An 18,887-nucleotide genomic window follows, 5' to 3' on the forward strand; every position below is an offset into this window, starting at 1 on the left:
TAAAAAAGGAAACTTACATGTAACAATAACTTACTGATTTATATAGTGTAAAATTAATAACTCAAACGCAATCACTCGTAAGTTAATATTAGAAGGTTTTTTTTCATTTTCACAAATACAAGAGATAAATATAAATAACAATTGTTCCTTAATACATTAATAAAACTTGTTTTAACGTGTTTTTTTCTTTTTTAATATAAGCCTATTATCGGCTTCGTTTTGTTCAATTCTATAATTATCTGTCATGTCCATAAACCTATATTATTCTGCTTTCTTTGACCTATTTACCCTACACTATAAAAGTATAAAAAGATACAAAAATTGGAATATAATATAAATTACTCCTTTAAAGTCACCATTAAGTCTTCTTAAAATCAGCACTTAGAATATATCTAATTCAGTAAAATTATTTTTAGCACTAGTTAAACTTTTCTCCAAAAATTACAATCGAGATTTTTTTCTACATTTTTTAAATTTGCATAAAAAATCTGAGAATCAAATTCAATTTTGTTTAGTAATTTCATAATAAAATTTACCACTTTAATTAAATATAAAAGAAAGGACATCTAAAATTTAAAAATTGATTGCAGATAAAAAAAGACATTTGGTTAAGGCAGCTAAGAAGTTTTTCTTGCGTTATGTTTAAATGGTTTGACAATTGTTTTTTCGTGTTAATCTACCAGTACAGATTTATAATTTTTGTCAAAACCAAATTTTACAACTAAAAATGATATTCTATTTTTCATCACAAATACTTAAAATTAATTTTTAATAAAGCAAAGAGGATAAATGTTTTCTTCCAGATTCTACATTTTTATTATTACCTATTTTAGGGTACCAAAATTTCATGAAGTTAAATTTAAGTAAATAGCAATACAACGTAGTAACGGTGATGAACTTTTCAAGTATTTGCATACAGATTAAAATTTAACCCTGGATTACCCCCCCCCCCCCTACCAAAGGCATTTGAACTTAATTTTGTCTTACAATCATTGCTAACAAATTTAATGTTTTTATTTATTTTCTTATAAAAATAATAATGAAAAACAAATTAGCATGGTTAATTGAAGAAGTGAAATATTAGAAAATGTAGGATAAACTCAATGATTTTAATATAGCATAGTAGCTTCTCAGATGAAAATATTTTCTACTATTCAAACAACATATATTAATTTAAAATTCGCATATAAAATTCACTTTACAGGGTAAAAGAAAAAAACAAACTCTCTACATTATTATAACTCGCCTTACGTTGTGACATAATAAAATTACATAGCTAATGTGATTTTTTGGAAAAAACTTGTTTGCGAAAAGACTTTTCAAATGTAGTTTAAATTTTAACTGATATGAAACTGAAAAAACTTTTTAATTTGAAAAATTAATTATTAAATAAAAATAAAGGTGTTTTATAGCTATTTTCAATTATTATTAATTTTAAAGTTAAGCAGTATTCACCTCAATTTTTCTTTTTCATACTTACAAACAAAATATGTATTTCTATGCTGAATATCACATTTCAGTCTGTATTTTGTGTTAATCCCTTTTATCGAGTGAAATAATTGCACTAAAACTTCATTATATGTAAATTATGTGTACGCTATAATAATTTCTATACATTTTAATCATTTATGAATATATACCACAAAATTCAAATGTTACTTCGTCGAATAAGAGATTTTATCATGATGTTTAAAAATTAATTCGTTAACGATTTTAAAATCCAAAACAGCTGAAATTCACCAAAACAGAATAGCTCATTGATTTCACGTAACTATTTCATTAAGGTACTAATTTATTTTTTATTTTTTTTTTTTATAGTCGCATCAACAATTATAGTCATTAGCGACAGTAACACAGTAATACAGTCACATTCTCAAATAGTATTATATAAAACAACAAAAATCATAAAGAACAAAAATGTTTTGCTCAATAACAATTATAATTACAATAGGCTTTCCTGCGGAGCCGTAAGTAAGTTTTCTGACAAAAGTACGTGATAAGGAGGTTCTTAAGGAACCCCCAGAATAAATAAAACACAATAAACAGTTGCAAGCAAACTTAAAGTCAAATAAAAAATTTCAAGCTCAGTCATAAATCACAAACCATTAATTTCAGCACCATATAGTCCACAAAACAAACATTAATAACAAATAAAAAAGAAAAAGAATGAGAAGTAACAAGAAATTAGATACGACAACACGAAACTTGACGGTGTTAGATTCCAAACTGTTACAGACCCTAAGTCGAGTACATGGGTTCGTTTCAACCGTCGGACGTCTCTGCTGTTATCGAGTAGATTAATTGCAAAGTGGTTTATATGATTCTCAAGCCTCTGTAGGTATTTGACATTGCGCTGTTATGCAATCTCACGAACCGATGGGAGCTCCAGATAATCCGAATCTCATCATTCCGCGTGAACCACGGAGCTTCGGCAGTTACCCTCGCTACTATGTTCTGAAATCGTTGTATAATTTTCACATTACTAGTACCAGCCGTTACCCAGAGCAGGATAGTCCACAGCAGGATATTGGGCGCAAGATAGTCTTGTAAATTAAGATCTTGTTTGATAACGTGAGGCCTGAGTTCCTCCGTAGCAGCCAATGAAGTTCCCTATAACTTGCGTTTAGCTGTTTCTTCTTCATCTTCACGTGACACTTCCAGCTCAAACACCGATTCAGGTAAAATCCCAGATACCGCACAGTCTACGTTTGCAGGATCAAGAACAAAAATAAACAATAAAGAAACAGGAACATAAATAATAAACATAGACAAGTGACAACAATAGATACAAAATAAAGTACATATATCAGACAAAAATCACTAAATCGTATTCTTCATTCCACTGTAGGAGAGGAACTGCAACAAACGTTTTATACTTTCGTTCTGGTTTAATAGAAATTTCATATCCGAATCCAGCTCTAAGTTACTAATATTAATTTTATTAAATCATTTTATTTTATTTTATTTCATTTCATTTTATTTTGAACAGATTTTTATTTATATTTCCAAAGAATAATGTGATACTGAAAAATTATTTTATACATATTCTACGAGGATTAGAATAATATATTTTTAATCTTTAGTAATGTCATGCAATTAAGAAATATACAGGAAGTACCATTTATTTCAATAGAATTTTAACAAAAAGATATATAAATATCTGTAATAAATATTTCTAAAATATGTTTGTATAATAAAAATAAAAAAAATGATAAAAACTAGTAATTATGTTCTTCAAATTTATATCTTACAAAGGAAGAAGACATATGTAAATAGTTTTTATATGTCCTACATTATATATTTTTTTTCAAACATAAGCAAATTGTAGACTTCTAATTCATTTCTCGTTGCTGTAATTAAAGAAATAATCTCCTAAAGAACGTTTAAAGAAGAGAATCCGTTGTATTACTATTTTCTTTTAATCATATAAAGAAATAACAGATTTGAGCCGTAAGGCTACAATAGTTATAACAGAATCATGTTCTTGTATGAATGAAATAAAATATATTTTTAGAAGGTTAAGGTATTGAAAAGCATGAGTCGTTTTTATTTATTAATTATATATAATGTATTATAAAAATAATTTTAACAAGAATTTTTCTGAACAAACAAAAATGATTTAAATAAAAATGAGATATAACTTCACTTGTTAATAATAATTAATAAAATACAGTGATTGATTATTGTGCTTTTATGAAATTGAGCCCGTTATTATAAAATATCAGCGTAGATATCCAAGAAGTAAGATTAGACTATGTAAACCTTTAACCCACCATTGGGTCTAGTGGTAACCCTTTAGGTTGATCAAGTGGTGAACGCCTCTTCCCAAATCAGCTGATTTGGAAGTGGAGAGTTCCAGCATTCAAATCCTAGTAAAGTCAGTTATTTTATACGGATTTGAATACTAGATCGTGGATACCGGTGTTCTTTGGTGGTTTGGTCTCAATTAACCACACATCTCAGGAATGGTTGAACTGAGACTATACAAGACTACACTTCATTTATACTCATACATATATCATCCTCAATCATCCTCTGAAGTAATATCTGAACGGTAATTCCCGGAGGCTAAATAGGAAAAAGAGAGACTCTGATACCTGTAACGCTGTTTCGTTCTGTCACTGGTTATTTATCACGTGATTTAGTGGAGTATCTATACGTTTGGCTCAAGTTAGTTTCCAATAATAGAAATACTATATTTCTTTATCACTATATTTCGTTGAAAGTTCCTACGCTACCTATTTAAATTGCTGTCTATACTCTCGGTATAGTTTCTGGGCCATTAATTTTAAGAAATATCCAAACAGTTTCACATTCACAACAATATAAATGTACTGTTATTAACACTTGCATATTTGTAAAGTAATTTTCAATTTCAATAAAAAGAGTATTATCATCGTGAAAAAAACCAAACATATTAATCTTTAACTAACTAAATGGAACTACAACTGCTGCAATAAAATCAATTTTCAACATTGAAAACCTACTTTATCGTAGAATATTTTTTACTGTTCAACTGAATGTAATGTTCTCTTTTTCATTTTCCAACTCAATAGACGTCGTGTTTTAAATCATTCCTTAAATTTTACTCTACGGAATCACACCGTAACGGAAAGTAATAATTAGAATTTTTTTAATTTTTTTTTAATAAGGACAAAAGGTAAATTTAGGTTAATTTTAAATACATGTTTATCTGCAACAGGGTTTTTGTTTTTAAATATAGTTACAACAAACCCTTCCCAAACAAATAGCCAAGGTTGTATTGTACCGTAATTTAAAAATAAGGTAAATCACATTTATAAAAATTTAATAACTTTTATTAATAAATAATTTTATAATTATTGTATACGTTATATTCCTTTACTAAAATTAATACCACAATAATGTCGGTGACGTCACACCATCCTGTGAGCATATTTTAACACAATATTTTACCACAGAAAATCTTGACTAGATTATCTTATTGTTAATAACTCAAATAAAAATTACCCACCCCAATGCTCATATTTACACCGTAAGTTAAAGAGTTATTTTACTTTTATGACCTGAAAAATCAATCATTTATCAGGAATAAAAAAGGTATTAATAAAATATTAATATATACTGTGACTTTTCATTATTAGTTTTAACTTTACTGAGTAATAATAATAATATTCAATGCTGTAAATATATTTGATAGTGTTTTATATCGATATAGTGATAGCACGTGTATTAGATAAGACTTGAAAAGTCGTAAAAATGTAAACGTAAAAATGAAGCCATGAAAACTGTCTGTTGCATTCACTTTATAAAATATTTTTCAAGTTACAATACATTATTATTGTTTTACAATAAAACAATTAATAAAGCATTAATTTTATAATTAAACAATATGGTTTATACAGTATTTCTTTTACTCGTATATTAAAAATTTAACAAAAAATGTTTTATGTGTATTGTAGAATAAATAGCCTGACAAATATAGAGTAATCACGAAAAATGTAACAAACTTTCAGGATAAATTCAAGTAGTGAAAATAAAGAAGAAAGTTGATAAAAACATAGACGTTTCGTTAGCGAGTTTCGGTTGGCTGAAACTCTAATGAAGCGAAAGATTTTCCCCTGATTTCTATAGCTTCAGTAAAATTATGCCAAATTGAAATTTTTGTGACCAAAATTAAGAAATAAATTTAATGGGTTTATATGAAACCTTACCTAATAAACTAAAAAAATAATTAGGTCCCAGAACTTCAATTTTAGTAGTTTCGTGGAAATTTGGGGTAAAATACAAATTTTAGGACCGAAAAAAATCATTATTTTATGTTTGTCATAAAATAACTTTGTTGAATAACTAGTAGATACATAAAGGTTTAAAAAAAGCTATACAAAATTTGATTTTGAGTAAAATTTTATAAATAAAGGCTACAGAGACTAAACAAAAATATAAAAATTTTGAAGTTTATTAAAAACAAATCATACCACAATGTTGAAATTTTTGTGAAAGATTTTCTTTCATTTAATACCATGTTAAAATCAGATGAAATCTTTCACCAGGATTTGCTAACGAAGCATTTCCAGACATACAAACTTTCTTCTTTATGTTCTTTAGAAGATGATCCCCGAAAAATTTACATTCTTCAGAATCAGTATACAGATTAAAACGCATGTGATAGCAGATGTAGTTTATAATAATTTATAAACTGAAGATTTTATATTATTATTTTGTACACTATTTGCAGGAGCATATAAAACTAGACAATATGATAATCAAGATATACTAGTTATGAATAAAAGATTTCAAGGTTGATAATATAATTGTAAAATCTATTATACCGGCAAAAAAAAAGTGTAAAATAAATTATGTTCTAAATAATATTTTAATAGTAGTAGTAGTACGAAATATTAAGCGAAAAACAACGATGATTTGTTAAAATTTACAAGGGAATTATTTTAAATAAGGATGTTTGTTTAATTATATTTCTTGTTTACATGGATTTTATTACAGAAATTATCTCAAAATTAATTTTTTTTTCAAATCAAATTATATATTATTTTTTAAAAATATTTAAGTTAGTAAATATCTGAATTTTTAATACAAGATTATTCTCATAAAATGTAATCAATTTAATATCAAAGAATTTAAAGATTCTTATATTCAATAAAATCTGCAAAACAATATGTAAGATTAAACATTCTTGAGATAAAGGTACACATTTTTCAGTGTTTATCTACTTTTTACTTAAGATTAAAAACTTATGAGATGATTGAAAATGTAAGTCTACATATGTTTTCTTCTTTTGTTCACAGGTTATAAAGATGCTTGTGATAGTTGTAGCCCTTTTTGCATTTTGCTGGTTTCCTCTACAAACTTATAATGTATTACAAGACATCTTTCCAGAAATAAACAAGTAAGTTCTTATAATAATTTTTCAATACAAACTTTTATAATCATTATTATTGATGTATTTTTACCGTAAAGCAATATAAAAATCAAATTCTCTTTATCAGGGCTTTCAAGGGTTATCCTTTATGTATATTTTATCAGATTTTTAAAGGAGTGCAGTAACAGTGTAGGGCAACTTTTACTGTACAGAATGTGCAATGGAGTTCTCCCGGGACATTCCTATTCTACTCATGAAAATAATGGAGAGAGTTCACATAAATATATATACTAAAATGATTCGTTTGCGAGTTACGGCTAGTGAAATATTTCGCTCAGATTTCAGCTACAACGGTGAAATGAGGTCATACTGAAATTTTTAGGACGTTAATTAAGAAACAGAATTAGTTACATATTATGGTTTTTGAAATAAAAAACTCCATCAAAATATGTCCGAGAACCTAATCTGCAGTATTTTTCGAAAAATTTAGGGTGAATACGAGGTAATAACATCCTGTTTTACGTACAATAACTTTGTTAAATGAGTAATAAACACATTAAAATGTTTAAAGAAAACTTGTAGAGAATTTAATTCTAAACAAAATGATGGAACATAAGTTGAATAAAACAAAGAAAAGTTAGAAAAATTCGAACAAAATTATTCACTATCCGTTACTAACAAACGAAGCAATTTGGGACATATGAACTTTTCCCATTATTTTCACGAGTAGAATACGTTATGAACGTCCCGGGAAAACTTCGTGATACATCTGTACATATTTTTTAAAGATATTTTACTTTTATGGAGAATATAGCTAGAATAGCTGTTTTAAAGGGGAAAGTATGGTGATCATGTCAAAAATGGGTTTCCGGTTTTATACAAATCTTTGAGGTTTTGGGTCCAACTACTTCATCTAGACCAAAAAAACGTATTTTATTTTCCTAATGTGTATGTTGAAATATTTTCAAAGAGTGAAAAATAAACAATCCCCCCCAGCCAGCCCAGTGAGATATGATATGTATACTTGTAAATGAGATAGTCTTGTACAGACTCATGCCGATCATTCCTGAGTGAATTCCAACCACCAAAGTACACCGGTATCCACTGCCTAGTATTCAGATCTGTTTAAAGATCTAGTAAAATAACCTTTTCTAGGATTTGAACTTCAGAATCTTAAATTACGAAAATCAACTGTTAAATAACTTAATGCGACGACGAAAAAAGCATATGTATGTGGGTCACACAGCTTTTGTTTTTATAACTCAGGATTCATGAAACCGATTTTCTTCAGATTTGGCTTAAATATTTTTATATAGAAGCCTTTGATCGTCACATTTGCCATGCGGAGAAGTGACTGTTTCGGTGTGTACTTCGATGGTGTTTTGATCCCGCAAACGGAGACTGTGCGGTATCTGGGACTTCACCTGAATCGGCGTTTGACCTGGAAGTGCCACGTAAGGATGAAGAGGAAACAGCTAAACGCAAGGAACAAGGAACTTCGTTGGCTGCTACGGAAGTACTCAGGCCTCACGTTATCCAACAAGATATTAACTTACAAGGTTATCCTGCGGCCAATCTGGACGTACGGTGTAGAATGGTGGGGAACGGTTAGAACTAGTAATGTGGAAATTATACAACGATTTCAGAACAAAGTAGCGAGGGTAATTGCCGAAGCTCCGTGGTTCACGCGGAATGATGAGATTCAGGATTATCTGGAGCTCCCATCGGTTCGTGAGATTGCACAACAGCGCAATGTCAAATACCTACTCAGATGCTTGAGAATCATGTAAACCACTTTGCAATTAATCTACTCGATAACAGCAGAGACGTCCGACGGTTGAAACGAGCCTATTTACTCGACATAGGGTCTGCGTAACAGTTTGAAATCTAACACCGTCAAGTTTAGTGGTGTCGTATCTAATTTCTTGTTACTTTTCTTTCTTTTTCTTTTTTATTTGTTATTAATGTTTGTTTTGTGGACCACATGATGCTGAAATTGTTGGTTTGTGATTTATAACTGAGCTTGAAATTTCATATTTGACTTTAAGTTTGCTTTGAACTGTTTTTTGTGTTTTATTTATTTTGGGGGTTCCTTAAGGACCTTCTTATCACGTGCTTTTGTCAGGAAACTTACTTATGGCTCCGCAGGAGAGCCGATTATAATTATAATTGTTAAGAAAAGAAAAAATGCCTTTGATGGTGTTAATTATCTTTTTAATTTATTAAAGAGTGGGAGAATATCGCAAAAAAACCAATTTTTATCTTCTTCTGAGACATTTTTAAAAAAAAGTTTATTAAAGCAAATTTGTTACCTACAATAAATAAATATTCAGTTTCTTTTCAAAAAATCATCATCCATCCTTAAAATTGAAAAATATACTTTTTTCTTCTTTTAGTTAATATCCCTCAGTTTTAAATGTTTTTCGAAAAGTCTTTGAAAATTTACATTTATAGAGCTACCAAAAAATTTCTACAATTTTTTTTTTTAAATAATAAACCTTTGACCTAAAATATAAATTTTTTTTTAGGAAAATGTTTTTCCTTTTGAAAAACTACTAAAGCCAATTTTTTAATGTTAACTACGCATGAATATTTGTAGAAAAAGATTTTCTTAAAATTTATTTACCAACTGTAAAAAAATATTGTTCATGCATAGTTTTTTTTTTGTTCTGATTCTTATTATTAAAAAAAAAATTATTTTAATTTTTCCTCATCCCTACTAATTAAAGAAGCTTTGGCAACTACATATATTCCGAACCCAAAATGAGAAGCAATTGTTTTTTAATACTTTAAAAAAATTCACTTTAACCTTTATTTTACTTTGGTAATGACATCTTTATAAATAAATTCTTCCTAAATTTTCCCCATCGAGTAAGGAAGTCAAAAATTTATTAAAGATTCTCAAATATTGATGCTTATCATGACTTACCGGTTTAGCCGGGAAGTGATGCAATATTTTTCTAATTTTATTTCCTTGTAAGAAGTAAAGGAAGTATTATGATCGCGAAAAATTTCCGTTTTCAAATTCAACGAAAATATCCATTTCGATCATCCCTGAATCCATTTTGACTAGTTTCTGCGTAAAGTCTGTAAGTACGTATGTATAATAACTCAAAATCGATAAGCCGTAGGATGTTGAAATTTTGGATTTAGGACTGTTGTAACGTCTAGTAGTGCAACTCCGCTTTTTATTACAAACAACTGGACCAAAAGTGTCCAAAAAAGCCCAGAATCCAAAAAAGTTGGATATTTCACTTTTTCTAAAGTAGTTTAGAAAATTTCTTACCTAATGTTTTGTTAATTTGTTTTTAAACTCATTGCTAGTTTAACTTCGACTGTTCTTTCCCTTTCCGAATTCAGATTATTTTTTATTCTTCTTCACTGAATTTTTAAAATTGATTTTTTTTACAATTTCTTGTTTTTCTAATGAAGCACTGCCCCTTCCAGTTTGTTCCTGGTAATCCTGGTAAATTTGTGTATTGATATACCCATTATGTACGAAATATTATACGTAATTAGTGACACTATATCTAAATGGAGTAATACATTCATGCATTACTTTCATTTTTATTAAAGTATATACTTACTTTTTTCTTATCACTACTAATTTTTAATATACACTAGAATCCCCGTCGCGGCTTCGCCCGCGCTATATGGTTGCATGTGATTAATTGTATGTCGACCAATACTTTCTCGTTTTGGACAAATATGAGCTAATTCGGACCATAATACAATTTTTCGAAATATTTCGAACCCAGCGCCACCTAGCGGGTCCAAACTAATTCAGAAACCTTCGCGAGCGTGCGCACAACTCCCAAACTTTTAATAAAATCTTGTTATCTTAATTATGCAACCTATGTAAGTTTGTTAAACACTTTTTTTTTACACTTTATTCACTAATGTACTTTTTCACAGTCCTTTTTCTGGCCACTTAAGAAAAATTGACAGAGCTTAAATACTTTTGTCTGCGAGATCTACAGGGTATTTATTTTTTCTTACGTACTTTTTTACTAGCGAGATCTTCTGGACGAATTTTAAAAATGCAAAATTTTGTTATATGTATCTTGTCCGCACGGGTAATCTTCTGTCTTCTAGGGAGAAAGTTTGTTTGTTTCTTAAATTACTCGTCACCGACGCCATCTAGCGAGTATAGTTTATGAAAAATTATCTCTTTTTCACGTAACTAATATATATTCTGAATATGAGCCAAATCGGACCATAAATACAATTTTTTTAAATATCTCGATCCCAGCGCCACCTTGCGGCTCCAAACTAATTCAGAAACCTTCGCGGGCGTGCGCACAACAATTCACTAAAGTTTCATCGCAATCGGATGAACGGTTTAGGAAAGCATAAGAGACATACAGACAGACAAACATCCATTTTTATATATATAGATTTACATATTGGGAATTTGAAGTTTCTTCACCTAAATGCACATCATAATTATATTTCATTCCATTCTTTATTTTTATGTTGTATTTATCATTAGATTACGAAATGATTAGATAAATTTAATAAAAACTATCCCACACCTATTTTAAAAAAAGAAAAGGTTTTGTATCTTTAAAAAAAATAAAAGATTTTTTATCTTTAAACTCCACGTACAAGAGGCAAACATTAAACTTCATTAGTGCAGGTATACCTTCACACATCATCACGAAGTTTCTGCAAAAAGTAAATACACTTTGCAGTGTAAAAAGTAAAAGTAAAAACACGCGCAAAATGTGTTATCTAAAGAAACAATGGGATATAAAACTGACTCTTTATACGGTTTTGATAGTAATTTAAGAAACGTTTATAGTAATTTGTATTAAAAGTCTATTCAGTAAAATAATTGTTAATTATTTTAATAAAGACACGTACATATGTTGTTTTATATATATTATATTTATTTGTATTAATGTGCTATAAATTCATCCTAAATAAGAAGTTTGTTTTCCTAGTTCTGACTTGTTTAACTAGTTCCTTGTTTTTATTATATAAGTTTGATTGAAGTAGTCTTCAACTTTAAAGAGAACAGTGATGAGGCGCTCTATTTTATTATCAAACATAATACTGCCAACAATAGATTGTTTAATAGCCTGAGAATAACATCTCATAATATCACAAGATATGAATCGCCTCTTACGATTCCGTAAAAGTTATAAGATCCCAACATTCCTTCTTCATAACTTAAGTACAATTATGATGATTTAATAATCTATTAAGCATGTTACAACAGGCTTACTGGGCATGTCTAGCCCAGGTTATTGGGCTAGAAAAATACGGACCTGTTTCGTAATAAATAATAAATTTCTCAAAACATTTCAGCCTTCTTTCAAAAACTCATCTTCATTAAATACTTGATAAGACTAGATAAAACTCGATTAGAATCGCTGATAAACTTGTTCTAGGTAACTAAAAACTAACGAAAGTCTTTCTAGTTGACCTTTGAGGGTTTTTTTTAATTAATTTTCTCGTTACGAGTTATTTTTTCTGAAATTCAGGTAGTTGTTCTAGGCATACCTAATCATGGAACACTACGAAAGTGGGTGACAACAGTATTATTTATTTTCTATCAATAATGAAGTGTAAAAACTTGTGGGGGTGAAGTTATCGATTAGAGATATTCATTAAAGAAGAAAAAAATAATTAAAATTTAAATTAATTTTTTTTACTATGGCAGCAGAAATAAGTCGTGAAGGTTTCCTCATCAAAGTTATGTGTTCATTAGTTTCCGTAGTTATTACTATACTACCTTTTGTAAGTTAGTTTCTCTTTTAGGTTTCTATAAAGCCAAAATACGTTTAATTGTTATTTAACAGTATTAATCTCACAGTCATTGGGGTAACGAACACTCCGAGGGTCCTGGATCGACGGGAATAGCGAGCGAAGCGAGTACTGCGGAGTCCAAGAACCGGGAATGACTAATATAAATAAATATTTATATATAGCCAAATACTTCTATCTCCATACCCCTAAATTCTATTAAAATTTTAGAATTTCAAATAACTGAGTTATAGAAAATAGTTCAATTTTTTAAAACTGCCATTTGAACGTCGCAGTGCATAATTTTAAAAAATATGCGTTAAAATCTTTTTGTATAAGATACATTATAGAAATCAGTAGCAATATTTAAAAAAAATTTTGTCTAAAATGCAATCAATTTTTTAATTCGTTTTATGTAAAAACTAATAAAAATGAGAAAATTAAATTTAGATAGATCCTTTACACTAGATGTAAATAGAAAAGTAAAATTCTGCAGTTCAATTTGAATCGTATCAGAACGGTTCACTTACATCTAATTGATCGAAGTTCAATAATTGAATTGGATTAGAAGAGCAATCCAACACAAATTGACTTCGTGGTAGCTTATTACATTAGGTGGAAATGGAGTTGTAATACACTAAATGTAATGAAATCAAATGGTGTACTAATGTTTATATTGAATTATTTGGTGATACTCAGTTGTTTGTGTTTTTATTTATGTTTAAATATTTTTCCTATAAACAAGAAGTTTTTACTAAAAATATCATATCGATTTTACAGTTACTAGAAATATTGTATCGATTTATAGAACACAATTTATATTAAAAAAAATTTATAGAAAATAGATTAATCACAAAAGTCAGTACAAAATTTAATATAAATCCTAAAATATTTAGTATAGCGTATGTTGTTTTACGTTCAACAGATAGCGCTGTTTTTTTAAAAAAAAGCACGTTTTTATCTGTCAAATGTGTGACATCTTAGATGTCACACATTTGAAAAGGATACCACACCATGTGGTATCCTTTTCAACAGCAGGACGCAAAGATGTTGGATTTAGGATTGTTGTAACATCTATTTGTGCAGCTTCCTTCTGATTGCAATCAGCTGGACCAAAAATGTCCAAAAAAAACCAAAATCAAAAAAATATGGATTTTAGACTTTTTCTTAACTGCAATAATAAGTCCTCATTGAGAGCTTTTCAGAGGTGTCAATTGTTAAGCTGTCGGCGGAACGACGACTGCACTGCCGATGGGCATGGGATGCCATGGAGCCGTGAGGTATAGCGGCATCTCGACGACGGTTTATTGTGGTGAATGTCACGCGGTACTCTGCGATGGAGCTGAGTGGGAGTAGGTAATCAATCCGTCTCTCCCTGGTAGACCAGACCGGAGTTCATAATTAACCTAAGTCAGGGGTTTATTAAAGCGTAAGCTGAGTTTCACTAAGAAAACTAGGATTAAATTTCGTTTTTGCGATCAACATGTTTGGTCGTATGTTGTTTTATTTGCCTCGAATGACGAGACATTCACGAAATTGGCTCATAACAAGTAGAAATAGGCGCAGGGTTTGTGCTTCCGCGAGCTCGGTTAGCTAGTTCAGAGGGAGACAATGTAGGACATTCAAGATGTGCGGACGAGGCCTAGAGCAAAGGCAATAAGCTGAATTATTAAATCACCGATGCGAATATCTACCGAGCCATTTGCATCGGTAGCATCCCAACGAGGCCAGGCTTATTACTATGAGATGTAAAAGTCAGAGGGCGGTAGACGACTCCCGTTAAAGCCCAACTGGACAAGAACGGTGAGGGGGATGGTGTGGCGACCGGAACGTAATAGGCGGGTGTCTTTCCCTATGGGATTGGGATGAGAGCTTTTAAACAACATATCATAAGTGGTACTATTTTCATTGGTTCCAGAGTTGTAGCCAAATAAAGTTTTAATTAATGAAATATTTTGATCTTATAAGAGGAAGGCACATCGGTTCTAATTCCACTTCATATAAATACATTTTTTAACTTTTTTTTTTTTAATTTAAATATATTGATATACTGATAATTATTAACCTGTGATTGTAAAATAACATTTACAATAAATAATAATAATAAAGTTATTAGTGAAATAAAATTTAATGTACTTTTCATTTTAATTCAAAAATTTTTACAGAGGTTAATAATCATTCAAAAATCAGTATATTTAAATTAAAAAATATACGTATTGAAGTTGGATTCAAACCGATGTCTGAATGGTTACGCATCAGACACGTTCTCACTTACACCACATAACTACTGGAGCGACCTGAAAAAAAAATTAATACATAAACTAATATAAAATGCTGATACGGACACCAAAAAAAAAAAAATGTGATGCAATTTGGTGTCCGCCACATTGTAATTTTCTAACTTGTCCACTTTATTAAAGAATTGGAGGTTCGTATCTCACTTTCAAATGAAATAAGTTTAAATGAAGTGCAGCAAAAAATGTGTATATGTAATTTAATAAACGTACAAGGAAGCCATGTGTTGTCCACATCAAATTTTTTCCTCATAAATCAATAAAAGATATCACGGGTCTTTCCTATTATAATTTGCAATTTATTTTTTCTTTACACTTACATAAAGTTACAAATGTTTTATTTCCAACCTCGGGAGAGATTCCTAAACTTAGTTAAATAAAAAAAGTATGAAGCGATGTAATATATTTTCTTGGTGACATGTTTTGTGTGTTATGTACTATAACAACCTAAATAAGTAGAAAATTATAAATGACAAAAATGAAAACTCAAGGCAATATTATTAGGTTATAATTTATAAGAAATAAATTTAATTTTACAATCGACTTTTATTTCCTTCTTGGTATTCATCGTTTTTTTTATTTTGTTTTAAAATTAGATTTTATTTTATTGTGTCACTCAAATCACTGGAAATTCTATCAATGAATGAACTGATTTTTATTAAGGATTACACAAGGAATAAATGATTCAAATCTCTTACATTAAATATATATTTTTTTTTTTATCTTTTACATCTAATAACTTATAATAAGCTTATTTCAAAAATTTACTTCATTAAAATTTTCATTCAAAATATTCTTAAAATTTATGTTTTTTTTTTAAACTCAATATATTATTTTTATACAATATTAATTTTTTATAAACTAGATTCTATACTGAATGACAAGCTAATAATTAATTATAAATGCAAATAATTTTAGAAATATCGGGCGATTCAAAAAGGACTTTACAACTTTAAAAGCATATAAAAATTTATTGAGATAACTTTTAACTCAGGTAGTTTTTTAGTACCAAATTTGGTCACCAGTGTTCATAAAAATGGATGCGTTACTGGTACTGGAACGTGCTCGCTGTGTATTTTGGTTTCACGATTTGCAGTCAGCTCCTGCACTTTAACGTAGTTTTCGTGGAGTACGGTAGGAAACCTAGTAGACGTAAAATTTACTCTTGTCACCAAATCATCGTTGAGAACGGTTTTTCTTTCAGACAGAACGGCCGATTTTTCTTCTAGAAGACAACCGTAAACTGTATCGTTTACCTGGACGTGCTTCAAAATCTTCTAATTCCTCAAGCCAAGATGGACATCATTACTATCAGCAAGACGGGGCTCTACCTCACTACTGCCTAGAAGTACAAGATTTTTTTTATATTTCCAAGTCGGTGGATCGGTCATGAAGGTCCAATTGCATGGCTATCTCGCTCCCCAGATTTGCCCCCGCTAGATTTTTTGTTGAGGGGTTTCATTAAAGATCGGGTTTATTTACCACCACCTTTGTCTGCTGAATTTATTGAGCTGTCTTCGAATTAACGCCGCAGCTACAGAGTTAACGATTTATTGGCCTCTGTCTGGGATGAAATTGACCAGGTGGGATGTCACTCCCACCTGGTCAATTTAGATGGTCAAATTGGATAGGGTCGAATTACAAATGGAAGCCATATCGAAGCAAAGTCAATGTTGGGTGACAAACTTCATGTGATTTTCTATTAAATGAGATCGTAATTCAATATGTAAATTACCTCAATAAATTTGTTTTATCCTTTTAAAGTCCTTATTGAATCACTCAATACATCAACTGATAATTTTTTTTTATTATTATTATTATTATTGCTATATATTATAACATTTTTGTTGATCGAGTTTGATTGAACTTTACTTTTTAATAATAATTTTTTTTTTGTAATTAAAATTTTTTCTATAGTTTTATAACCATTTCATTTTCAATAAATTTTTTTAAGTTCGTCCAAATATTAAACAATTAACTTAAAAAATTTGACTTAAAAATTAGTAAAGAACTTGGTTATTGTTTTTTTAAAATAACATTTAGTCGTCTCGATAAAAAAACTTGCATATTCGCCTTAAAATTCTAGCAAATAATTAATTATTCGAGCATAATATTTTCTTTAAACTATATTTTAAAGATATTTACTAAAATGTAAATATCTATGTAAAGTTATTTAAAGTTTAACTCTATAAAAAATTTATAAAACACAGCGTGCTTTATGTCTATACTTGTACGTATAAAACTCGATTAAAATTGTTAACAACGCTGTTTCCTTAATTAACTAACATAGAAACCAACTGGGTTTTTTTTTCCAGACAAGTAAAACATATATATAAAAAAAAACGTTTTTAATTCATAATTATTTATACTTTTGAATTTAGTGGCGCAAAATTAAATTATCCAATTAATTCCTTTACTTGATGAAAATCCATCATAAAAATAGAGAAAATGAAAACAAAATATTTTAATTCAAGAAATTTATTTAAAATATTAATTTGTTTTCGGTTTACAGTACCTTGTATACACTAGTAAACTCTGAGGAAGATACTGTGTACCGAAACAGAATAACATTTTTTTTCTATATGTTATAATTAAAATTTATTGCAATATTTTTTTATTGAATTTTTTCGATACGTTCTTCTCAAAAGAAATGAAGATATTGTATTACTACTGGAAAGTTTAAAATTGAGGTGATATAATAGAAATAAATACTTTTGAATAAAAATTACTCTCATTATGGGCTAAAATATATCATCGGTTTTGTAAAAATTATCGACACCAAGCATGATTTTAAATGAGTTATAACAATTAAGTCTTGATTTAAAACAATGTACAAAAGTATTTCTTTCTTTTTTATCATTAATGCTATTTTCCATCCATTTATATTTTATGATAACCAATTAATCTTAATATACAGGCTGATTCAAAGAAATGGGAAATTTTGAAAGTTGTGTTGGTAGCCGTGGGCGATTGGTACTACTTGATAAGTGGGGCCAGCCTCTCTAACCTAACCTGCCATTTAGTTGTCATGGATCCTTGGAGTGGTGCGCAACGTGCATTTGCTATCAAATCGTTTTACAAAAACAATGACAATGTGGAGGGAGCGCGTAGAGAATTTCGCCGTCATTTTAATCTGGGACGGCACGACCATGTTCCATCAGCACATGCAATTAAAACATGGATATCTAATTTTGAGGAAACTGGTTCGGCTATGAAAAAGATACCTCCAGGCCGTGAGCGAACCGTCCTTACACCACAGAATGTTCAATCTTTACAAGATGCTGTCACACGAAGTCCACATCGGTCGATCCGTCGTCTCTCAGCATCTTTATAATCGCATAGTTCAAGTGTTCGAAGAATGTTAGTGAAGGACTTGCAATACCATCCATACAAGTTGCAGACAGTCCAGGAACTGAAACCGAACGATGCAGTTGTGCGAGCACAATTCTGTAATGTAATGCTTCAGAAGATAAATGATAACGAAGAGTTTGTTCACGAACTGTGGATGCCAGACGAAGCGCATTTCGACCTCAGTGGATTTGTTAACAAGCAAAATTTCAGATACTGGGTACAAGAAAATCCTACGCAGCTACACCAGCGTCCGTTGCACAGCCAGAAAGTGACCGTGTGGTGTGCTATGTCATCTTACGGTGTTATAGGCCCTTATTTTTTTGAGGATGACAACGGTCTTGCGATTACAGTGACGTCGGTTCGTTACGTAGCCGTGCTTGAAACCTTTGTTGTGGAACAACAAAAGAGATTTCCACCAACCAATTCTTAACACAGCCTGGTTTCAACAAGACGGAGCAACGTCACATACTGCACGGATATCGATGGCAGCTGTACGCCGATTGTTTGGACAACGTGTCATTTCACGAAATGGTGACATTAGATGGCCTCCCAGATCGCCTGATCTCTCAGCTTGCGATTACTTTTTGTGGGGTCACCTTAAAAGCAAAGTGTTCCACAGTAGACCAGCTACA

General features: G+C 29.9%; 2 protein-coding genes across 2 annotated transcripts in view; both read left to right on the forward strand.

Moving 5' to 3' along the window:
• The window catches only part of LOC142331725 (uncharacterized), a 499,803-nt gene that overhangs the window by 235,760 nt on the left and 245,156 nt on the right, over nt 1-18,887 (forward strand). The gene's annotated exons all lie outside the window — the stretch shown is intronic.
• The window catches only part of LOC142331408 (RYamide receptor-like), a 177,548-nt gene that overhangs the window by 128,847 nt on the left and 29,814 nt on the right, over nt 1-18,887 (forward strand). The window contains exon 6 of the mRNA XM_075377297.1: nt 6,786-6,886. Within this exon, the coding sequence (XP_075233412.1) occupies nt 6,786-6,886 (101 nt within the window). The remainder of the gene's footprint in view (nt 1-6,785; nt 6,887-18,887) is intronic.

This window comes from Lycorma delicatula, chromosome 10 (assembly GCF_047948215.1).
Source record: "Lycorma delicatula isolate Av1 chromosome 10, ASM4794821v1, whole genome shotgun sequence".
Classification (NCBI taxonomy): domain Eukaryota; kingdom Metazoa; phylum Arthropoda; class Insecta; order Hemiptera; family Fulgoridae; genus Lycorma; species Lycorma delicatula.